The sequence below is a fragment of the Agelaius phoeniceus genome, chromosome 1 (genome assembly GCF_051311805.1).
Source record: "Agelaius phoeniceus isolate bAgePho1 chromosome 1, bAgePho1.hap1, whole genome shotgun sequence".
NCBI classification, from domain to species: Eukaryota; Metazoa; Chordata; class Aves; order Passeriformes; family Icteridae; genus Agelaius; species Agelaius phoeniceus.
This window is the reverse complement of record NC_135265.1, coordinates 60525394-60551450: the sequence shown is the minus strand read 5'-3', so window position 1 is coordinate 60551450 and position 26057 is coordinate 60525394. Positions and strand designations below refer to the sequence as shown.

Genomic DNA, 26057 nt, shown 5'->3' with positions numbered 1-26057 from the left:
AATTTTGCTTCCCACTAAGGCCTTCTTTGAAAAGAGAGAAGTTGACGCATTTCACTAGCAGTTTTTATTGTATATGAGCGTGTGTGTGGTATTAGTTTTCTTCTGTTATCCACTACTGAGAGACTCTTTATTTTTCTTTGCATAATAAAGCACATAATAGCTTAGATTAGCTAAATTGTAGGTGATAACAGATTGGAGAGAAGTAAATGATGAAGATATAGGACACCACATGTGTATTAGTTTCATATGAATTATTTCTCGTGAACTCGTTGAAAGTAGGTTGGAAGAACAAGGGTGCAATGAATGAACTTTGTGTGATAGACTTCAATAAATGTCTAGTGGTTTAAGATAAAGACAAGTTGTGAGATTCAGTGTTCAGATTTCATTCATGTTTTAAAAAGCATATGAAATATCAAGTTTTTTTGGAAGCTATGAGAGATTTCTTGTCTGCAGAATATAAACACAATTTATTATTTATAGAGCTACACATTTTTAAACTAAAGTCAAAGATATTTCATAAATGTACACTGGATTTTAAGAAAGCATTCCTTTTGATAATGAAAAGCAAAAATATAGTGATATTCATCAATCTAGCCATTGTATCAGAGATAATACAGTATAGAAATATGTTGGCCTTTAGGACATTAACACAGATAGACAATTGCAGTTTTAGTTAATTTTTTTTACTGTTCAAATTGTGAAACATTCTTACATTGAAAATTATGGGGAAAAACATAATGGCCTACTTTTTAAAGTAGCATTTGTGTCAAGGTGTGGTTTATATGTCCTCAATAGAGGCTATAAAATTAATTCTGCTCTGAAAGGCAGCACATTCTAGCTAGCATGAACAGGGTATTGTACCCATGTAATTTGGTCCCCAGAGATGGTGTTTGATTAGCCTTTTGCAAGATTCATCTGGTAGTAAGGGATGGAGATAACCCAAATAATTAGGTGCTTCATAGAGTGGGAAGGTGTACAACCTTGCATTTGATCAGAGATTGGAATTCTTAGATTGACTGGGAGTTGGTATCAAGCATCTGCTCCTCTCCAGAGTAGAAATTGGACTGTTGTGTATTCATGCATAAATGGTCAACTCCTTTTGAAATCCCTTTGCTGCTGTTGGTTCTTATCACCTAAAAAGCACCAAGAATTTGCTTTTGTGATTGAAAAATTCCTTTCTATCACAGTTGTAGTCTGTAGTATTTTTACTGTGGAAGGTGCATGTTTTAGAACAATTATTTGATGAAATAATTGTTTCAGAATTTTAAGGTGAACCTCCCTGGGCCTCTAGGGACAACTCTTAAGATCTAACAATCATCAGATTTATTAGGGTTTTTTTTTTCTTTTGTTTATAATATACTGCCATCTGTTTATAGATTATAGAGGCTGCTACTGTGCTATCTTAGGTGTTTCCTATTCTTCTTAGTTTTAGTATGAACATTTGTGTATTGTTTGCTGTCATGAGTAGTGGTACCACATATATTAGACCAAATTTTATCAGACTACAGTTTTGATGTACCCCTGAGTTTAAAGATTTGGGTAATCCTGTTGATGTAGTTAGGCTTTCCTGAAGCTGGTAGGGTTTTCTTGTGGCGTTTTTACTGGGGTGCTGGAGCATTCAAGAGAACTCAAATTCATTTCATTGTTGTCTTTTGTACTCAGTTGGCTTTGTCCTTGCTGGAAAAGTAATTTTTTTCCTGTTTCATTAAAAAACCCAACCAACAAACAAATCAACCCTCCTCCCTCCCCCACTTTATTTTGAAAAAGACAAATAACTGGAAAATATTGTAAGATTACACTATTATTAATTGAAATGGGGCTGTTAAAATAAATTAGATAAAAATATCTAATGTAAATCTAATATGATAAAAATATCATAAATGTAAAACAGTTTAGTTTTTGAACTATCAACACATTAAGGATATCATCTTGAAAGTGATTCCTCTATAGCAAGATGTACTGGAAAAAAATACCATGTTTATTAGTTGGGTAAAAGTTGTGTGAGCTTAGTTTGGGGTGGGTCGGTGAGGGTCATAAACTGGATTCTTTACCAGGTCTTCAAAATAAAAGATTATATTTAAGTAATAGTAAATACATTATTCTGTTTTACAGGATCTCTTTTCAATCAATGCTTATGTTTATGCTCAGAAGCCACAGCTGGATATCCACAGTTTTGAGGGTACTTTCACACGGGTAAGTAGTCCATGTAAATAAATTTTCTACTTTCCTCTTTAATACCTTAGTCCTACATGTAGTGTCAACTTTGTACCAGAGCTTTCCTTGACTTTAGAGCAGTATTTTTTCCTATGATCCTGCCATGGCAATACTTCATATAAAAAATATCCTGTTAAACATGTATGGCGGAAAACTAATGCATAAAGAATATCTGAAAAAATCTGAATTGGAGAGTTGAATATTTGTTGATTGACATAACTTTAATTTTTATGTGAAACTCTTTGTGAGCAGTATACTGTTTCCAGGCATCTGATGTATTGTTCATATATGTCAAAAACTGACAAGTTGAATAATAGCAGTAGCCTGAGACAATGTATCTGCTAGTTTATGTGCAGTAAAAGTGTGCCTTGTTTAACAGTATTTCTGCTGTACTTCTAAAGTTCAGTTTTCTCAAAATGTAAAAAAAGCTAAAAGCTACTTATGGGGGCTTTGTATTGAATCTCTTCTCCACAGATAATTATATTCAAAACTAATTATGAAAATAACAATGCAATAATATCTATGTCTTGTATCTGTTGTTTTCAAAAGGTGGCCTGCTAAAGTTGGCCTTTTAAAGCAGTGTCCTAATAGGTAGTAATTCTTTTTTTTTTTTAATAGATTTACAGTTTTGTAGCAGTATGTTAGCAGATATAGTGATTATTCTGTTTGTTTCAGCCAAACTCAGTGGTGTTAGACTCATTCCTCTTGATAGTTTGTTTCTAAAATAATATGAGAGAATTAACTGCTGGAGAGGTAAAGAGAAGGGTTTTTTCCCCGTGACTCAAATTGGTAATAGATTTTGTTTTGTAATTGAAATTCCAGTTCACAATTGTAAATACACTGATGAATGAGATATTGCAGTTGCTGGCTCTTGAAGACCAATTTATACTGGTTCCATAGTCCATGCTGCCTACAAACTAAATGTCATTTGTTCACACTTTCTAAAGCAGTAAGCAGCAGTGTTTACTTAAACCTTGTCTTGACCAATTGTCCAAATGAAACTTCTATTAACAGCTGTAAATTCATATTATTCCTCTCAGTGGCTAAGTGTGTAATTTCCTACATATATATTGAACTCTTTGGAATCTTTTTAACAACTCTGGTGTAAGTAATTGAGACATTGGGAAATCATCACAGTAATTTGTGTTTGTGGGTTCTGTTTGTACACGTCATAAGAGCTGTATGATTCAAATATCCCAGTGTGTGTAAATAACTGTGGTGCATTTTATGGTTTCAGGATTGCATATATGTTTTTTTTTGAGTGCTTCACTAGCCAGGATAGTTTAAACTGAACTTCTGTGTTCAATTTAAAGCATCAGAGGGCATTGCCCTCAAATTTGGTTCACAGTGAATCACACTAGAGATTTTTCATAGGTTGGGTTTTGTTAGTGGTATACCTTCTGCATTGTGAAATGCTGTTTTAGGACACTTGTTTACTGATTTATCTTTCTGCTTTTGCTGTGAGCCCTTGCTTCTTACAATAAATCAGTTCTTGCATCTAATTTCTATTTTATGTTAAAGCAAAAAAAATTAGTGTGCTTAGTGATGCTAATGCATACATTTTTTCTACTTAAGCATTGATGTTCAAAGAATTCTTGCAAGGGCAGGTTGACAGGGTAATAGCACATTGATTTTTCTTTTTCTTTTTTCCCCCCATTATGGAGACAGAGTACTAACAATGTAAAAGACAAACTTAGATAATTTCAAAAAGTATGTGTCCATAAAACAAACCAGAAACTTGGGAGCACAATGCTGGAGTTTTTATGAGCAAGCAAGGTCTAAGTACAAATCTATCCACAAAAAACCTGGAAGCTGTCAGAAGATATATTTTGCAGAACACCTGCATAATCATGTCAGGAGGCATAAAAGCTTTGCTGTACTCTAGTGATATCTGCTAGCTTCACATGAACCTGTTTTCCATTGTTCTCCGTAGATTTTGGTGTGTTTTTCCATTGTTCACCATAGATTTTGGATATGCAGTCAGTGCATGAAAGTGAGTGTGTGTCCTTGCATGATCATGTCTGACCCTTGAATAATGGCATAAATTATTTCCTCTCCTCCTTTCACATTTGATAGACAGACTATCAAAAAACAATAGATGAGCTAAATTAGTGTTTTGTGGAAATTTATGAGATAGTTTTATTTGTTCTGAGGGCATCATCCATGTCTTTGCTGGGCTTATTTTTAAATAGTGGTGTACAGAACAAGGATGTAAACAGATATAACTACTAGAGTTTCTCTTCTGTCTGATGCTCCTCTGTAAGCTTGGTAAATGAGGGAGCAATTTTATTAATGCTGAAATTCTGTAAAAAGACAATAAAAGGTAATCATACTTCTTAACCAACTTTCACCAGTTAGAGCCTAAAGAGTATTCTAGAGCATTACATCAGTGTGTATTAGCATAGCCAGTATTATTTAACCTTTACTTACTTCTGTATAGGATCATGGAGAGTCTCTCTTGCTTTTAACCTTGGCTATTTCTTGTTTAAATTTGGGGGTTACTTTTACTATTCCCTTGAGAATATTTTCCTTTTATTTCTTCTATATTGCAGCTCTGTTCTGTCCCCATAGTCTCTTCATTTACTTTGGAAATATATCTTAATTTTTTTAGATTCTAATAGCAATCTTAGAAAACAAATGTCATTGAGTTTGGTTCAACTACTTCAATAATCTTTTTCTTTCATATGGTACAGAACTATATTGTATAATATATATCATTTTTTACAATATTGCATCTTGTTTGATGCTTAAAATAAACATACCCTGATGTAAAACCTGGTGCATGTAGCTTTATTCATTTATGAGTAGAATCTCTGGCCTGATGCTAATTATACAGATGTTTTCTTGGATATGCCTTGCATTTTAGTAGAGAGAACATAAAGTCACTTTTTTCATTCATGTTTGGTAAAGAATTACCTGTTTTAAAACAATGGTTGTGTTCACTTCAATCTGGCTTACTTTTATGTTACTACTGAAGAGAATGGCATTATGTTTTGGAATTCCTTTTGACTCCCCTTCCTTTACGCCAGCAGTAACAACTATACAGACAACTTGACTAGGGAGCTGATCTGTATGGAGCCTAATCTGAACCTGAAACCCTGTCCAAAACACATGCCAGTAAAAGGAACATAGCCAGAAAAAATAACTGTGGGGTTGGGTTGGAGAAGGAATCTCTTTCAGTGATTCAAGTAAATTAATGTGTATTCCACTTTCCTACAAAAGTTGATGGGGGTTGTTGAACTGCTTCCTGTCATGCAGGAACAGAGATAGAAAAGGTCAAATAGAAGTGGTACACTGGTTCACTCAAGGATTAGGGATTTCATCTCAAAGACCTCTCTTGTTATTTACAAAAATTTCTAAAAAATTATAGCTTTGAAATTTTTTGAATGACTCCTTGAAATTTGTCATGATCCTTGGTCAGCTGTATTATGAATGCATGAAAGGACTTTATGAAATTAATAATGAAAGGACTGAAAATGGGTTGTATTCAATTTTTATTTCACTGTTCATCTTTCCTTTCTCACTGCACATGCATGACCTGCAGACTAATTTCTGAAAAGAAACTATAGACAATTTAAACCTCTATGATAATGCTGCTCACAGATTAAAAAACTGAGCCTGAATATGAAGCTTGAATATAATACTGAACTCCACTATTCTGGTAATGAACTTAATTCAGAACTCAAAGACAAAGAAACATACAGCTGCCAAATGAAATTCAACCCAGCAGACCTAAAGTGGAAACTTTGTCAGCTGGACAAAGAAGCCCTTATATGTCAAATTTCTGCTATGAGAGTGAGTGATGGATTTCATTTAACCCAAAACATACATTGTTCTGTTAGTGTCAGAAGATTTGCAGACATATCTCCTTAACACAGGTCTGATCTCACTCAAGAATTGCAGTTCTTGTCCTTCCCTGCTTCATCTACCCCTACTGTCTCTCTAGAAGTACAAATAAAAATAGTGTGAAACAACTAAACTCATAACCCTTAAGTACACCTTGTATTTTTCATTTGAGTAACTTAGGACAAAAGAAAAATAACGGTAAGTCATCATCTGATTGGGCATGGAAGGTGTGATATTTTGGAAATGGAATGAACTGTATGTAGAAACCTGAAAATGTTAGGTGAGTTCATAATGTGGGCAAATATGAGAGCAAATACATGAAAGTATCATAATGAAATAAGCAGAAGATAAGGGATTGGCAGACCCTTCTGTGGATGAGCATGAGTGGAAAGAGAGAGAGCTCATTATTTTGAATGACCTAAAAGAAGGTATTTCACTAAATCTTGTAGCAGTGTTAGACATTGAACAAGTGATTTTTTCTTAACCCTGTTGTCAGCTCTCTACAATCATTGCAGGGCTTTTGATTTCTCCTTGTAATATGGAAGAGTTTCATAATTCAGTCTTACAGTCTGCTAACTGAAGAATAAGGGAAAACAAAGGATTTACCTGGCTTAGTATCCTGTTCTTGACAATAGCCAGAAGCAGAGTGCTGGGAAGCAGAGTACAACTAGAGTAAGGACACAGTAGTTCCTCCTCAAAAGAGCCACCTGTTTCTTAACACAAGATGTGGGAAATTTCCTGAGTTAGAGCTGTTTTCTGTAAGTAAATGAAGAGCTGTAAGAGTTAGAGCTGTTTTCTGTAAGTAAATTCACTTGCAATGAATTTTCCTTCTCTAAACTTACCCAGTTCACCCTTGAATGTGTGTAACCTTTTAATATTGAAATTGGAGGAAGTTACACAGGCTAAGTATATATTTAAGAATGACTACCTGTTGTTTCAATTTTGTTGACTTTATTTATGACTTCTTTCTTCTTTGGTAAAAATAAGCAGTATCTATCCTCTCTTTTTATGTGCTTGTTTCATAGATGTCTGTCATATTCCCCATTAGAAGTCAGGTTTATTTAGTCATATCTAGTACGGAAGCTATGTTGACCTCCCTTATTGCTCTATTTAAACATTTTCCAATTATTTTTACTTTCTATTTGGAATAAACAAAAGAAATAATCACAGAACCCAAATAATTTGGGAACAATTGTAAATCAAACCAGGAATCTAAGTATTAAGATGTAGGAGTATAGCAAATAATTCTTGCAGTACTAATACCTGAGGTAAGAATCAAAAAATAATTCTCCTTTTTCTTAATTTAAGGCTGATCTTATAGAACTTTCTATCTTATAGAAAAATCTTGATGATTTTTCACAGAATATTCTGTGAATTCTGAATTGTAAGGGACCCACAACGATCATCAAGTCCAAATCTTAGTTAGTGACTCATAATGGGGATTGAAGGCATAACCTTGGCATAATTAGCACCATGCCCTAACCAACTGAGCTAATCCCAAGATCATCAGAATATAAGTCTTGATTCAAAATTTGTGGTTTTCTTCTTAGGGCTAATTCCATATCTCCCTCTCTTCCCCTCTGTTTTTGACAGATTGGTTCTCCATACCTTCTAAATTACAATTTTTCCTCACTTAGGGGAGTAAGAACTATAGTTCCCTTGCTATATTGGGATCTCTTGATCTACGCACAAAAAGTTATGTGTTAAATTGGAGATTTTTCTTTTTTTAGAAACAGAAATTTCTGTGCAGCTCATCCTGTGCTTGGTGGTTATTTCAAAATAGAGATGAAAAATGGGAGTAGGTTTTGATTATTGACAATATGTATATTGCTTTCTTTGATAAATAAGTCATCTCCCCTTTCTTGCAAAATGTTTAGCTACAAGCTGTAATTTGATCAAATACACTTGATTATCCTACCTCCTAAAGTTTCCTTTAGTTGTAAACAGCACATTTCACAGCTGCTAATGAGCAACAAATCTGTACATGCTCCAAATTGATTATGAAAGATTGTCTGTTTACGATCTGCAGATCATTATTGCTTGGGAGGAGAGAGGGGAGGAAAAAAAGGGGATGTTTAAAGTAATCATGGAAGCAGTTTTCTATTGGAAGTATTTTCCCAAGGAGTATATATTTTGTAAGCATGTGCTAAGATAATACAAGCCTACGTTTCATTTTAAAAGTTGCAATATTTTTCCCTGAAGTTTATATGATGTTGATCAGGTGCAAAATTATGATCACCATAGCTTACTGTAAGAATTTTACATGATTTAAATACAGAACAGGATGTTAATTTTTGAGAGTTAGTGTTCCTAACTCACCTTAAACTGCATGCTGTAACATACTGTTCTGCAGTTTGATACATCTGAGGAAAAGAATATGTTACTTTTAAAGTACTTTTGACTGGTTCTTTTAGAATGATTGGATAGAAGTAATATGAACTTCAAACATTTTTTCACTTTTTAGTCAATGTTTTCTATCTGTGTATGTGCAATGAATGCTATTATACAGTGATTGATACAAGGATGCAAACATCCTGTGCCAGTTATTCAGATGGTATGACATGGTTCTTAATTTCTTGTAATGGTGATTCACTTATTAGCTGTTCTTATTTTTAACAGGAAGACAGTGATCCTGCAGTTCATGAAAGCCTAAGCATAGAAAATACATTATGGGCAAGCACTGTTGTTGCTTCAGGTAAGTGCTGCAATACAAAGCTGCTAATGTATCTAAATACTATTTACAATATTTCACATTGTAAAATAGTTTTATCTTCCAGGCTATTAAACTTTTGCTTTTCCGCCTTCCCATTGGTATTATCATGCTGCTCTAAATATTTTCATACATTTTTAATCCTCCTTAATAGCTTTGGGGGTTTTTTAACTTAAATTTTGATCTTTCAGTATTACAGTCCTTTGTAGCCCACTGACATCACTGACCTTTTTGATTTAATTAAAACTTTAAGTTGTAAGGTGCTCTGTTCAATCACAGTGGATGGTTTTCCCTGCTGAAAAGCAAGGGTAGTTTTGCATATTTAGAAGCTTTTCTTCTATGTATACTCTGTGATTAGTATCTTCTATTAGGCAAAGTCTTAATCAGAGAGATAAGTTTCGAAGTTAGGTAATTTTAAAATATTGGGATCTAAATATTATTACCATTTCATGTATGTCCCAGATATAATAAATGAGTACACGTTAATACCTAGATGCTCTATTCAGACTTAAAACCATTGTAACTTTTTGGTTTTTAGAGCAGAAATTTATTTTCTTTCATTTTCGCTCTATGTAAGAGAGGTCAAAAGGGCTGTGGTTATTCTTCTGCATGATGACTGAGAATAAGGAATTGAGAGAGCATGATTTCTGAAGAGAACTAGGATTTAAGATGGCAAATTGGAACAATTAGAAGCAGCCAAGAAATGGAAAGGAACTAAAGAATCTCCAGCTAAATTGGAACGTTAGTCCCTACTGTGAAGACTTCTTATATCAGTGAGGGGCCTGCTGGAAGTATGTGGGAAAGAGATGAATTCTGACGAGGTAGAAAAGAAGTCTGTGACTGAGCACTCCTTTCCTGAGTTGAAAAGATAGTCATGATCTTTGATTTTTAGTGTTGTTTGGTTTGTTGCACTGGAAAATTATTCTCTCATAAACTTTGGTCAAATGGATGATGCCTAAAGTTGTCCTCAGGTTTTTAACTTAGGTAGTCGAGATCTTTAACTTTGTATAAAAAGATGCTTCTCATGAATTATAAATTTCAATACAGTATAAACTTGGTTTGAGTTTCCTTTTCCTCAAATCTATGTGTGGAAGAAAACTACAAACAAAGAGTATGCATTTGCAAACTCTTTAATTCTGAATCAGTATATTTGAATTTTAATTGAAAGCTGTTCATGTTTTCATTTCCATGGCAGATGATTTTGTTTAGAAGTTTAGCTATTGACTGATTGCTCTTGATCTGCTATCTAAATTTGGCACCTATATTAATGGAAACAGTTCTCTGTAAAATTTATACCTTAGGATAAGTTTGAGTTTTTTACTTCTGAGGGGTCTTGTGAAAGTTTAATTATATATGAAGGACTTTAGGTCATTATTGATGATGGCAGTGGAAAAACATAGGAAAAGATCATTCTCTTGTTGGGACATAGTTTTTAATAGTGGAATAAGACTTTAAGGCAGACTAAAGGCAAACTCACTGAACAATACAAGGTAAAAAATATTGAATGGCTCTTCAAGACTGCAACGCCTTCTGAAGGGAAAAATAATGTGATCATGAAATTAAAAATTGTGCCATGGTGTGCATACAGAAGTTACCTTGAATTTAGATACCAGACAAAAATAATTTCCTTCAGTAACTGATTTTGTGACATTAATTATATCTAACCTCTGGCATATCATTCATTTCACTTACCTCATTTCATGTATTAACTGGAATTTAATACCATGGTAATGTGCTTCTCTCATGTAAGTACTCATTGTCCTGTAGGGCAAAAATCCAGTTCTTAAGAATTACTCAGGAACTGTGTGGATGTAATTTTAGCATTTGATAGGATTAGCCCTTCAGCAAAAACTAGGAAATTATTTCCTTCAGTCTGTTGCTTATCTAATAAGACATTTACAAGATCTTAGAGGTACACTGTGCATATAGTCATGAGGAAGACCATAAGGTAAAACATCTAGCAATTTGTTAAAATTAAGATGTTCTAGATCTGGTTGATAACTGATGCATCATTCAGTTGTTTCCATCTCACTTCCAAGTTGAATGTACATAACTAAGTTAGAACACGATGCTGAGCTAATTAAATTTGCTTGGTTTTTTTGGTTTTTTTTTTTTTTTTTTTTGTTGTTGTTTTTTTTAAGTAGATTTAATAATTGAATTTCCAAGATTTGTGACAACTGAAAATCTTAATAAAAATGCTGGTCACTGTCTGACTGCATTATAAATATACATGAGCTGACTTGCTTAAACCTGCCATGGAAGGATATCAAAGGTGGGTTCTGCCTAAACAAGTTTGCAGGTGCCTCTGCATTCTCTCCCCTAGTATAATCAGTCACAGCCCTTAATTATATCTGAAAAATCTAGTGGAAGAATATGCTTGTGCACAGCTTCTATACATAAGTGACACTAGGATTCCATGAAAACAGAAGAATATACAACCTGCATTACGTGAAAATGTGCAGTTTTTCTATTCTGTAGACAGCTACCTCACCCACACTTGTATCTGATTTCAGTGTCCTCACGGTCTAGGTTCACAGTTCTGTTACCCACTGGTATTTTTCACTGAAAAAGTCTATGACCTTTGTGTGCAAACCTAATAATTCTATTACTATTCCACTTTGGTTCAAGAAAGGGGATTTGAGGCCTGAGTCCAGGTAATGGAGGGTAGAGTTCTGCCCTGCAATGTTTCCTGTACATCTCTTCATTTACCCTAAGACTCTTCAGTATGACAGTCTTTAATACTGTCTAGCTTGAAAGGCTGTTCCCTCCAGTGCTCTCTAAGCAGCCTGGACAGCATCTGTTACTAAGCCAAGCAAATTTGTGACCCACTGGGACCCTGTTAGGCCCTTTCCAACCCCTTGTAGGTTGTTACAAAGTGTTCTGGGTCAACCTAGCACTATTATCTTGACATATTACTGACTGATGGTGTCAGTCTCAGGAGCAGAGAGAGCTATATCACTTACACCCAGGAAAGGAATATGTACCTGAATTGCAGATACAAAGCCTTATTTAATTTTTAAAATGGTTTTGTATAGGACATACAGGACAATTTTTGGGTGAGGGGGCTCCCCTCCCAGTGATTAATAGATGCTGAATTTCCTGATAAAATTCTTTGATACATTACAAAAACCACATTGCATCAGGTAGGATAGCCCACTATCTCCAGGATAGATGCCATTGCTATTTGTCAAGGTGATGCAGAGGGTCAAGGTTAGGCTGGGAAAAGTGTTTGGGAAATTATGTGGGGAATACCTCAGAAAACTTGAGCTCTGGTTGCTGATGCCATGACAATTCTAGAAGAAAGAGACCACAAATCAATTATTTCACAGATCAGTTACAGTAAATTTAAATGTATAACGGTTTCAAGAAATCTTATCAACTGCATCTTTAATGCAGATTACAAAAGCTCATGAGAATATCAGAATACTATAATAATGGATTCTACAGAGAAAAAAAAGCACCTATTGCTAGAACAGTAGAAGTGACAAGAAAAGTATTTGCTATAATTTAAGACATTTTTGTTTTCTGGAAATTTGGAAACCAAAAAATTGATTCAACAAAATTGTGTCATTCCAAAAAAACTCAAGAATAAACTATTCCATGTCATTTTTTATATCAAAATATAATGTTCAGAAGAGTGAGGTTACTAAAATTTGTGCATTTGGAAGGTGTTTACCTTCCCTGGATTTAGTTTTCTCTTTACCCCTCAAAAAAACAATAAGTTAAATGGGAGGGCGGAAGGGGAATCCATTTTCTGCATCTAGTATATACCCAGTTTCAAAACGGATAGTTTAGATATCTAAATGGAGATTCCTACTGATATCCAATCTGCAGGTCTTTTTGCCCTTTGCTGTAAAGGTCTGACAGAGATCTGGTGACTGTCTCTATGATGCTTATCCTAACCCTAAAAACGACAAAGATTAATATGCCTGGATCACACAGGAAGCCTCTGGCAGGGATGAAAATCAAAAGCCTTTTTCTCAAGTCCAAAGCATGCAGTCATCCTTTAGTTATTCTTTAATAAGTAAGATAGGAAAAGAATATTCTGAGTTTTCCGCTTACAAGCAGTATTCTAGCAGGTTTTTTAAAAGTAACAGTAAGGCACAGAGTCTCTGTCCTTCTTAATATCTGTATTATCACTGTGGAATTAATAACAGTGCCTGAAGGAAAGGAAATTTTGGTTAGTGAAAACTTGCAAAACTACTGTCCCTGGAGAAACACTTCTAAATATAAGCAAGTAACTTAAACCACTGAGTTTTCTGTAAAACTCTTAGTTTATCTTCAATTAAATTAGTTATCTTTCAGATGCTTCTGCTTGTGGCATCAATGACTGTGGTGTTTGTGCTTAATGAAAGCTTCGGTAGGTTTCATTTCAGAAAGGGAGAGAGGACAGTTAGCAGTTAAATTTTAATAAACCTCAAAAAGTCCACTACAGTATGGACTTTAGCTGATTGTTCTCCACTTGTGGTAATGATCAGTGTGGTTCAAATGCTGAACAAGATAATGAAGCTTTCTAAGAAACCTGCTGAGATACCTATTGAGAGAAGATTTGTATTAATGGAATTGCATCATCATTTTGGCAGATGTCAGTCTTGTGAAGTCACTTTAGATAAAATAAGAACAATTTATATAAATGCACAGCAGTATTTTCTGCCAACTCCTACCTATGACTTTAATTTGAGCACACCCTGGTTTTTCTATGGTTCATAGAGTGAAGATGTATGCTTGAGAGATACCAAAATTGGTATCATCACACCCAGGTCTCAGAGTATGCCTGGCTATCACAAGTCTGCTTTTCTTTTTTTTTTTCTAGGCCCATATTTTTTCTAGTGGTATGTCCTAACTTCTCTCCCCATCATTAAGCACTCCACCCGTATCTATCAGTTATTGCCCAGTGTAGGAGAGCCAGTTTGCAGAGGCCCCGTACATAGTCATACAGGAGTTGGTGCTTTTTGTAAGCTGAGGCTTGCAGTACAGCTGTGCTTTCAGAAATCTCAGATTGGATTCAGTTCCTGTTGTTGGACACCAGAACTGTCCCTGCTGCAGCCACTGTGGGACAGCAATAAAACTACAGATAGAGTTCCCTACACCAATGTACTTCAGATTTAAGGAACACTTAGTTATCACTGATACTGTGCTGATGTCAGAAAGTTTAAAATCTAAGATCAATGACTTGTTATAAGCAGCAGCTTAGTCAGATCTAACCAAAATTCTGCTCTAAGTTCTGTCGTCAAAATGGAATTTATCTGACCTTCACCTTTTAAACCAACTTTTCAAGGAACAAAATATGAGATAAGTAGGACAGTTTGTTTTTCTGAGCTGCAGCAGCCAGGTGAAGCTTTTTAGAAATGTGCCATCTGGAATGCAGAGTCCTCCCAACTTCTACTGAACTCAATACCTTTGAAAGCAGAGGTTGCTGGAGTGTGCAGGAAGAGATTCCCTGAAGCGTATTGTCCAATACATTCTGACTATTGGACACAGGTCAGCTCAGGATCACTCCAAAATAAAGTGCCCCAAAGGGATATGTGGACATTGGTTGGAGACAGTAGAAAGGGTTCAGAAATTATGGATTAGTGACTATTGGAGGAACTTTGGGGTGGCCTGGGCATTGATCAGTGGACATGAGCAATGGTACTATGCATCACTTGTTTCACTTGGGTCTTTGTTTTCTTTTGGGGGGGGTGGGGTTTGGTGTTTGGTTGGTTGGTTTTGTTTTTGGGTTTTTTTTGCATTTTTTCCTCCTCATTACAATATTTATAATCATTAATATTATCAGAAGTATTACTACTATGGCTGTTATGTTTACTTTGTTTCAGTCATTAAACAATTCTTATCTCAATCCATGAGTTGTGATGAGATTTTTTTGTTTTGTTTTGTTGGTTTTGTTTTCTTTTTAATTTTTTTTTTCCTTATCCTCCTTGCCATCCTGTCATTGGTGCTCTGGGGAGGAAGTGAGTGAACAGCTGCATAAAATTTAGTTGCTTGGGGTTAAACCAGGATACATTCTTATTTTTGAGTAAATGCAGACATCTTTAATGCAAACATCTTTCACTATCGTCATTTTTGTCTTTGGGAGTTTCTTCAATTTTTTACAACCTGTTACACTACAAGAGAAGTGGTAGCAGATCTTATATGAGGTTCTAATTGCCAAAGACAAATAAGGTTAATGTCAGACAAACATGTAATACTTCTCCTTTTTTAAGAAGTTTCCTGAGTAGGCAGTTTTTTAATAGTTATGTTTATTATTTCTTCATATCATAGTGGCCCCAAAAAAAATCATGTTATTGGTTGTACTGCCATAAAGCCATTTCAGGTTACCTTATGAAGTAATAGAAATAAGGGGAGTTTTTTACGCTAGAAAGTGTTATGTAACATATTAATAAAAGAATTTTTTTAATATAAAAATTTATTTAGTGATGCTGAAGCCGATTTTCCTATACCATGCTGTAAAAATTGGCTAAAAATAATTTAAAAATTAAGATGTTTATAAGCTAATGAAGATAATATTTCTGTATAACACTCTATCAAAGTAATTAATTGGCTGAACCAGATTTTACTTCGTTATAGATGGCACAGGTGGCAGGCAGTTGGTGTGTGATGTGTTCAGCCCCACTTTACTAATTTTTTATTCACTCTGCAGTTATTTATGCTGTCCTAACTTCTGAAAACAGCTGGAGGAAATTTTAAGTTCAAATACAAGTTTCTAACGAGCTCCATTGGAAGTATTGTTTCCATAAAAAACAAGGAAAGCATGTTATCATCTTTACGGGTGTTTATTGCAGAAGTTAAAATAATTCTTCATTTTACATTCTGAAAATCAGCACTCACAGTGTTATGCAGAAATATTGGGGTTTTTTTTCATACATTTGATTTATTTAAGGAACTAAATTAGTGCAAGTTGTAATTTGGGAACATCTCTCATTTACCTGACACCTCTGGGATTTTGTTTGTTTTTCAGGAACTGTAATTGGTGTTGTTATTTATACAGGCAAGGAAACACGAAGTGTAATGAACACATCCAATCCAAAAAATAAGGTAAGTTAGTCTTACTCTGGAATTGCCAGATTCTGTTCTCAGAAGACTTAAAAAGAGATGTACCTAAACCCAAAAACCTAAAAGCTTTTGCTGTGGTATGTTTCATGTGTGCGCTGCCTTGAATTTTGGTACAGTCTGCCACAGTCTCCTTTTGAAAGTAAAATTATTCTTCCTTTAGCTAGGAGTATTACAGGTGGTAATGTGGGCATTTGCCTTTGAAGTATCAGTGTTCATCTTCAGACCTTTATAATTCTGTCTCACAGCTAAATGTTAATTTTCACTTCTCCCAGATTATTTTACTGTACAGTATTTGGCTAAAGGTAAACAGTAGTTTTAAGGAGTGTTTATAACAGAATACTAAAGTTTATTCAGGCTACCAGTGGTGGTAGAACAAGATAATTGATGTTCCAGTCACTGCCCAGAGCAGTCTTTCAGGGATTTTTGCAAGCAATTAAAACATTTTCAAGAGATTTTTCTGTCAAGAAGATACCAGAGGTTTCAGTACTTCCCTCTGTACAAGATTCTTTCAGGTCTAAACAAAGCAAATAGCTCTTCATTTAATCAGTAATGTTTCTAATGTAAGTTGGGGAGCACTCTCAATTTTAAAGAAATAGAACTTCAGCTGTGGGCTGTACCTTACAACCTAGACCTGTGTTTAGTAAGATAATTATATTAAGAAAGGAAAAAAATATTGCAAGAGGTTTAGAAAAAAAAATCATCAATGACAGGTTGCCATTTTCACGCCATTCATAATAAGTTGCTCTGAGTAGGAACATCAAGAGTGAAATGATAATACAAATTGCTTGAAGCAGTTATTGCAGTCTCCTGAGTGTATTGATTTGTATTTCTAATAAAGAGATGCTTTTAAATGTCTCATTGACAGAGACAGGTGATATGTACCATTATGAGGATTAAGATGGCCTTTTATTATTGTAATCTTTGTAACATGCATTTTAAAATAATAGAGTAAAATGGAACCAGAATGTTTGTGGTGTATGGTTATTTTCTCTTCTACCTGATACAAAGATGAGCCCTTTAGTAACAGAATCTTTCTCTCAAGAATTCTGAACAACTTCTCCCTAATAAATAATTTGCACAGGTGTTTAAAATGAAATTATTTAATGTAGCAAACTGATAGGGAAGTATGCATCAGTGTAGCATGCATTACCTAAATTCAACACATTCTGGGGATGTATTAGGCTTTTAGTAAATGTTAAATTTTTTGTATGTGACTATTTCAACAATAATATTGGAGTGGAGATTTTGTCTCTGTGAACTGAACAACCATGTTTAAAGACGTAACCAACATGTAACATGGCCAGTTAGGATGAATTTGGGAACTGAAAACAGGAAACTACTTACAGCTCTCACAGCTGAGTAAGTAAGTACTGCAGTGTAAAAAATAGTTGTCATCATTTTTAAGATGTAATTTTAGCTGTACCTTTATTTGCAGTCTGCATCTTATTTTTCTTCATCTTCTACCATGGGATGAGATTGGTTTGCATACTTCTGTACGATGAGACACTTGCTATCTGTCAGTGATATTTTGTGCTAGCTAGCCATGTAGAAGGTAGACAAACAGTACTCAGTTCATTCCTCCTCTGTGTATTCAGGGATCCTCCTGTGTTTTCTCAAGCTTGAAAATAATGGTTACATATTAGTTAGGGTATGTAGCATTAGGACCCAAAAGGAGGGCAAAGGGAGTCTAAAATAACCTTTGAGAGTAGAAGATGTATTACATTTGAGAGATTAAAGATTTGAACATTTAAAAAAGAAATTTGCATACAACTTGCTGAAACAAAATCAAAATTAAATTGATCAGTTTTGCTATTGCTGCAAACTTGAGAGGAAATAAGTCTGCAGCCTGTTCTGCTTTAGGAAAGCATTGCTTGAAATACTGTTTGAAACCCGTTTTAAATGGCACATTGTCTCTCTCTGCTGCTCTTTGAAGAAAATAAAAATAACATTTTAGAGATTTTCCTTTACAATGTGTTGATACACTCTTGTTGGGAACATAGTTCAATAATGCTGGTGTCTTCTTTCTCTGGGAGAAAGCAAACACTAAGATCTATGATTCCCAAATTACATTGTCAAACTGAAACTCATATGTCCAGAAATAAGCAAGAAATTCATGGGCCTGACTCTTTTATCAGTACTCTCTTCATTGAAATACAGATAGGTGCTACAGTTGTATTTTTTTCTGGAGAATAATATTACTGCTGTACTTCATATTATAAATTTGTTTTTTCTAATGGTAGATTTTTAATTTGCCTTCTTAACACTAGATGCTTTTTGAATGAACTAATATTAAAATTTAAATATGCAGACCTGCTCTATAAATGCTCAGCAAAAGACTAAAACTGAAATAAGTTTTGGAAAACTTGGACAGGAAAAATTGTGAAATTTATGTACCTGTTCAAGCATGGGATTTATCTGTATGTTAAACCTAGAAGGATTTATTGTGTTTGCTGAAGTATTTAGTCATTCAAGCAACAATTTTCTTAACTTAAAGTCAACGCTTACTTGTTTTATTACAATTGTAAAAATTGTTTCATTGCCTAAGGATGCAAACACAGTCTGAAAAACACAAAGATAGAGAGTGTAGAATTTTCTTAATGGATCAATTCAATATGTTTTTAATTCCAACAATATAAAGAAAAATTATTTCTGGCAAGGTTTAATTTCAGTCTAAAATGATATATGTTCTGTGCTTCAGATAAATGTGGAAGTAGTAACATCAACATTATAGTGTAATGACTCTCTGCATTTTACCTCATTGGCAGTCACATCAGCTTACTCAGGAATGCAGTTCCAGTCTGTAAAGGAAAAAAAAATCAGATTGAATTGTGCTCCTCACAATGCTGTAATCAGTAATCAATCCTATTTGGATAGATATTCTTAAACCTTGGCTTTCTGGATGAAGTTGGACTTGTCAATGCTAAAGGTCATTTATAGGTGTTAATTAACCAAGAGGGAAATTAACAAACTAAGGTTATTTATTTATTTTGTCTGGCATTTTGCAGTGTTCTCATTCTTCTTTAAAGTGCAGAACAGTTTTTTGTTATCTAAATTCAGAGTTGCTTTTGCAGCTTTAGTCTTCATAGAAAGCAAGACTGTTGGTGCAACCTTTCTGCAAATGTGACTTGTTTCCATCAATGGAAACAGATTTTGAGGGTGAAGTTTAAAAACCACAGTATCCTTGTCAGGAGATGGAAATAAATTCAAGGTAATGTATTTTGGGAACTAAGATTGAAACATAAAAATTTCTTGGACTTTGCAATATATATGCACCCAGAAAGTACACAGTAATGCTTCAAAATTAGTAGAAATTATCTTAAATGGAACTGCTGAGAAACCAGTAGCCTCTCTAAAGGAGCTACACTATGTAATCTGCCTAGTGTGCTTCAGATAAGTATAAAAATAGTTTTAATGTTGCTAATCCTTACAAGCAGCATTCAAAACACTTTTTCTCCCGTCTTATTTTATGGAATTCTACATCTGCTGTTAAATTTTAACTTCAGAAGTAAAACTTCATAGTAAACATTTAATGTTCATCAAAGTAGTAATATTGTTTTTACCCTAATTCTTAACTAGCCTGAAAGCTAACTACTCTTGTAGTTCCTGCTTTTGTTGCTTGTTTGCTGTTTTGATTTGTTTTTTTAAACATATGAAAATCTCAAAAGGGTGGTTGGTTTTTTTTCTTTTTGTGTGTATATATTCCCTTGGTTATTTGAAAATGGCCTTGTTATTCTGGTAAACTGTGGTAAAATCACTTTGCTGCTCTCTCTCTCTCTCTCAGTCTCTCATTCTTTCTCTCCTCCCAAACATCTCTTTCTGGTTTTTTGTGACCAAATTTACTTCTCTGTGTTTAAAATGCTTTTATCTATGCTCATTCTCCATCTTTTATGAGGATGATTTTTGAAAAATATTTGCTAAAAAAAAGGATACCCCTCCCTCCAATTCTTTATTTGGACTGAAATAGAATGGCTTCATGTGGCAGATTCATGTTGTCCCAGAAACTGATGCCACTTCAGCATAGCTATTTCAATATTCAAAATATATGCTTCTTCTGCCTTGACACATTTTCTTGAACAGCAATAAATTAGGTTGTCCAACATCTTGTTACCCTTACTCTTCTACCCCAAAGGCTGACATTTCTAAGTCCAATTTGCATTTCTGTTCTGAGCTTCATAAGGGCATTCACTTTATCCTGCTGCTACATTGTTGAGCAAGAGCCCAGTAATTTCACTTGCATATTTTTTTTTTTACTAAATTGATAATTTTATGTTCATAGTCAGTTTGAGAAGAATGGCTTTCTCTGGCTGTATGTCTGAAGGGTCAGGGTTAGAGTAGAACAGTGGAAACTGTTACATGGCTCTTCATGGCAAATGTTAGGGATTTATAAGAAAAATATTTATGCAGCACTTTTTATTGGAGAATAGTCTGCGGTAGTTAATCCTCCTAAAAACTTCTCTTTGTATTGGATAAAACTGAGAAAGCTGTCACCTACAGGTAATATGTAGGTGACATGCTTAGCTTGTCCCCTTGACACAGAGCTTCTGTCCAAGGAAGTGCTTAACTACCAGCTTCCCATGAAGTATGAGAATCATTTTCTTGGTGTACAGGAGAATTTGTGGGATCAGGCCACAGAGAGATACATATCATGTAGTGTTGTTGATGCTTTTCTCTCCATGTGCTTTCATCTCTGAGCAAAGGAAGGAGAGTAGCATCTTCAAGAGCCTGGTGTCCCTCAGCAGGAGGGGATGGAACTGTGTTGGGTAAGGAGGAAGACAAAAGGTACTTTTTTTTTAAAGTTTGGAAAGAAAGGGCTAAATGGCAGAGGAGGCACCTTTGTTGTTCCAAAATTAGAATGTAGGAATGTTGATGCTTGGAAGCAGGCAGCAGTGTTTTAGCAAACCAAAGACAAAATTTGTGTGTCCTTTACTCTGAGACAGAGAGAACACCTACCTACTATAATTATCTTTAACACCATTAACTGAAATAGCAAGAGTGTCAAGTGGGAATTTCAATCCTTAGATGACTAGTATGGAAAAAGCATAATTCCACTTAAAGGAGCTGAGGTTTTCAATTTTCTTTGATATTTAGAAAACTGGAAGAATGCTAGATTTATACCATGATTTTAAGACAATAAGAAAACAATTAGACTGGAAGTCTTGACTGACTTCATTGAGTGTGTATGTGGACAAAAATCACTTAATGTAGTCTCTTGAGCTGGGGTGTTTTATACAGTCATGAATTTTATTTATATCATGCTGCTTCTTTTCAGAGACTTGGTGGGGCACTTTTTATCCCCATTAGCAATGCTTTTCAAGTAATGGTGTATATATTTTTATTCTCTTCTTCTTTACATTGTTCTCCTCTAAAGAAATAAAATGGTAATACTGCAAATGGGAAACTGAGGCACAGAGATAAAGGAGGTGGGGTGGGGGAAAGCAGAAGAGCCACAAAAGAAACAGGGGCTGAGAGTGGTCAGTTTAGGGTATTCAACTTCTTTTCTCATCCAACCTAGCTGAATGTTTTACAGTACTCTTAGGTTTCAAAATCCACTAATTTTGGGTTTGTGTACACACGATATATATGGGTTTGTATGTATGTGATGACTGTAGCGTTAAAGTTGATCCTCATGTATTTTCTTTGGCATCTTAAAATAATTAGATCATCACTTGCTTATCTACTTTGCTGTTGTATCCCTAAGCTAAAGAAGTTGTTCCATGATGTGGCCTGCTATCAATTCACAAGTTAAAGTTACAGAATAACCTATGCCCTAATTTCTTATTTGTTCTGAAACCAACAAGTAAACATATCATGCAATTGCTATACCAGGCACGTGATAGGTCTTTTCTGGCTGCATGTAAGTTGCGTGGTACACTGTGTTGCTGTGTGGTGCCTGAGGCACTCAGAATGCTGCTCAAGGACCAGGCTGAAGAGCTTGGCTGTGCTGTGTTAAGGTGCTGCTGCTTGGGACGTGGATGTTGAATCACTGTCCTTTTTAAGTTGGTGCCACTTTTTGTTTACAGAGTTTAGTTCTAAACAAACTCAGTGCTATACAACAATATACAGAACAAGTGAGGCAACGGCCCTTCAGTAGTGGGAGAGAATTCTCACTGTACTCTGGGTATACTCATGAGTTTACTGTGTATTTTAGAGTTCATGCCAAACTCTAGCACTGATTTTGCAAAGCCATATAATTTATTCGCAGCTGTAAAATTCCTACAGTGGTAAATTTATTCCCTATTGCAAAGCTGTAGAAGGACAAAAATTGATATATGCCAGAATGTTAATGGCAAGTCACAAACCATGTCTAATTTGGAGTCCTAAATTCTGGCGATTCTCATCAAGAATGTTACTTGATGTTCTGTGATATCTCTCTTCCCATTTTGGAGACTCCCATGAAAAAGTTGCTTGGGTTTTGTTATCTTAGTATTTTTAGAACACATGTAGGTTAGAATTTGTCTCAGTAGTTCAGTGTCATTTCACACTGGTGTTTAAGGAAGGATCAGTGGTGGAGTACACCATTTCTGAAGTACTCTATAAATCTATTAAAATAGATTAACCTCACAAAATTGTCAGAACAATTCTTTAAAAGGATCAAGTTATGGAATAGCAACAGCATGCTATTTAGCTTATTCACCAGAAATTACATGTATTTTACCTGGGACAATCTAAGCTAAAATTAATGATTTATGGTAAAATAAAGAAATCATTTGAAATGTTGTCATTCTACAGGAGACAGTGCAAAAGGGAGATTCCCTGCACATTTGGCTTGTGTGGAATATCCCAGTAAGCTCTCAAAGAGGCAGACCCTGATGGCTATTTCCTCTCAGCTGCTGCCTCCACTGCTGCTAATCAGCTGAGGGAGTTTGCTTTTACCTTTGCATTGCTCCAAAATGCCTTTGCATTTTGGCTTTGTTGCCAATCAGAATTTAAGCATGCCCTTGGCAAAATGCAGCTGCTGGGAGATGAGGGTAGGGGCAAAGGGCATGGCCTCTCAGAGAGTACTTGGAACCTCATCCCATGGCTTAGGACTGCACCATTTTCAGAAGGCTCTGCCTGCAAGGCCTTGCTGGCTGTGAGCAAGCCAAAGTGGTGGCAACTAAAATACTGATGTTGTGGAAGGAGGCTGCTGTGCCTAACCCTACATTAGGGTTATGTTCTGTGGACTTGGTGTTTGTTAATAAGAACAATTGTACCACAGTCAGCACTTTTTTGTTGTTGTTGTTTTTTTCTTTATTGTGTGTATTTTATAGGAAATCTGAAACCTTATTTTTGGAATTATTTTTTCCTTAGTTAAGATGCATGCAAACACATTTCTTTGATATATAGTTCCAAAAACTTGATGCTGCAACTGTGTAAAAAGTCAGGTGTGCCTAAGGTCCTTATGAACTCTAGCTGTTATTAGGAAAAGCCTATATAATGTCTTTTGCACAATTTTCATTACTTCTGCAATTATTTTCATATTTTTCTGGGCTTAATTTTTTCTAATATGGAAAGAAACTCTATAAGAAATGATAGAGTTATTATTTTTAGTGATGGGTAAGTTGAAAGTATATTGATTAATATTTTTTACAATTATTATGAAAGAAGGATGTCTCAAATGTCAGAAACTAGGATGTTTAAGACTTGTAGAGCATTCTGAGAACAGATGCTCATCCAATTTCAAAACTTCTATTTGGATGCTTGCAAGCATGAATTATTATTTACTGTTATTATTGGATAGCCTTCTCTTTGTGTAGAGCAAGTATAAAAAGAAATCTTTTGAGGTTTTTATGTGACTCAGTAATTCATGCAACTGAAGTCTCATGTATTTCTCTAATTAGTGGAGGCTTAGAAACCATCATGATTCACATGACCTGAAATCTTAGTTTACAATGATGGATATCTAGAGGGAAAGTTCTCTCCATATCATAACATACTATTTGTTTTGGTGTAGGCTGAACATAAAGTGATCATAACTAAGATAATTTACTGAGTTGTGTTTGACACTTGAAGTAACAAGCTTGTCATAATCTTAACAAATACAGTCTTTGCCCTTCTTTTTTACCTCAGTTCAGAGAGCAAGCCTGTGGATACATTGAGCATTAAAATCAGCATTCCAGCTTGTACCAGATGAAAATAATGTGGTTTAGATTGTGGATTAGTTTGTAAAGACTGGATTGCTCTTCATATTCTTAAAGCTCATTTCCTTCCCATCATATCTTTTGGAATGTATCCCAAAATAGTGTTTATACAAAACAGCATTCAGTTTCATTTCTTTTATGATTTTGAGACATTGTGGAATCTTTTCTTAATCTCATAGTCTCCAAGGAATCCACTCAAATGTTTTCTTTTGTAAAAGCAAAGATAGATGACTTGTGACTCGGCTCAAGAAAGAAAATAAGATTCTTACTGCTGCCTACTGGGTTTGAGGGATAGGCTTTTTTTTGTTGGGTTTTTTTTTGTGTTGTTTGTTTGTTTGTTTGTTTGTTTTGCCTATCACATAGAGCTCTTTTTCTAGTCTAAGTTTGACAGTGCTTGGACAGTTGTTTATTTTGGGTTTTTGAAAGAACTGTTGAAAACCTTTTTTTGATGCAGTTAGTTGTGATTCCCTACTATATGTATGGTCTCTGGAAGATATTCAGCCAGCACCAGTGCTTTGTATTCAATATATCTTTCTTTTAGCTACCTTCCCCCTTGCCTTGTTCTGCTTCTCCACCCTATTATTCTGGTCTAATACTTTTACTAGTTCCACCTACTTCTTTCTTTCTTTTCTTTCTTTTCTTTCTTTTCTTTCTTTTCTTTCTTTTCTTTCTTTTCTTTCTTTTCTTTCTTTTCTTTCTTTTCTTTCTTTTCTTTCTTTTCTTTCTTTTCTTTCTTTTCTTTTCTTTCTCTCCCTCCCTCCCTCCCTCCCTCTCTCCCTCCCTCTCTCTCTCTCTCTCTCTCCCTCCCTCCCTCCCTCTCTTTCTTTCTTTCTTCTCTTTGCACAAGGTAGTATATTTGTGAAGAAGAAAGTTTAAGTCTTTGGTCAGATGAGATTATCAAATAATCTGTCTCAATTTTTTTACCTTGAAAAATGCTGTCTTGGTTAGTGTGCACTCATATTGTGATGATAAAAGATGATGATCCTGGTTCACCTCTTCAGCTCTTACCTGCATCTTTCTATGGGTTCCTTCTTCCTTAGCCTATCCAGCCCTGTCACCTTCCTTTTAAAGCTACTTTTATCAAAACTCATGTATCTTTCATCTGCTTTGCTATCAAGTTGTTGGCTCCAACTTGTGAATGCATTGTTGATTTTTTAACAGTTTTAAGCACAAGAAGAAATTCCCCCATAAGCAGCTGAGTAGCCATTTCATTGACCTTATCTATACATATTTTCGAAATTCCCAAAGGTTCTCTGGCTCTATGTCCACCTCTTATTCTCACTTTTGGGGTTTTGTTTCAGCTATTGCTGTTTCATTACTTAATCCTTTGTGCTCAAATCAATTTATCTTTCCATGGCTTGCAGTGCCTGGTGCAGCACTGTGCTCCGTCTAAGGGGATCTCACTCTTGATTTGCAGCTAAAAAAATCAAAGCAAATTTGTGTGTATTTATAAATTTGGAGGTTGTAGGAATTAATTTTTGCAAATGAGATTCACCTAATTGTGTTTGAGCTGTGAAACAGTACATTTGAGGGCACAGCAGAAGTGTGGAGGGGCATTCATTTAAGTGTTGTATTCCACGTATGAATCTTCCCCTGGCCTTTTTTTCCTCTTGCATTGAAGCATGTATTCAGTCAGTATCTTATTCATGCACTGAAGAAGAAGTGTGTTTATGTATCCCCTCCTTTGGGACACAGGTTTGAATTGTTTAGCAGATACATTAGCTGATGTTCCTACTAGTTTTGTAATGACTCTCCCCATTGTGAGGCTGAGAAATGCTCTGTATGCACTGTTTTATTTTTAAATGTATTTAATTCTGTAAACACTAGGTGAGCTTTTAATGCCTTGCATTATATTTTATATTCTATTTTGACCTTCCAATTTTCTTTGAGAACCTGAATAATTTATTTCTAAGTACTGAAGTGTTTTATAGTTGTACTGCACAACAGTTTCCTTGTGGAAGGTCTGCTAGCTTCCAATGACCCTTAGCTACCATCTGGTACAAATTCAAAGTGCTTCTGTCATCTGCTGCTAATTGCTGTCACCTGCATATTGCAGTCACTGAGCAACTTGGAGTGCAGTAAAGCAGGAGGCATACTGCTTTGTATAGCTGCAG

At 35.1% G+C, this 26057-nt stretch overlaps 1 protein-coding gene across 2 annotated transcripts in view; it reads left to right on the top strand.

Moving 5' to 3' along the window:
* ATP9B (ATPase phospholipid transporting 9B (putative)) overlaps nt 1–26057 on the top strand; it is a 151235-nt gene that overhangs the window by 69000 nt on the left and 56178 nt on the right. For both annotated transcript variants that reach the window (XM_077179951.1, XM_054629997.2), the window contains exons 9-11: nt 2113–2193; nt 8680–8755; nt 15729–15805. In XM_077179951.1, the coding sequence (XP_077036066.1) occupies nt 2113–2193; nt 8680–8755; nt 15729–15805 (234 nt within the window). The remainder of the gene's footprint in view (nt 1–2112; nt 2194–8679; nt 8756–15728; nt 15806–26057) is intronic.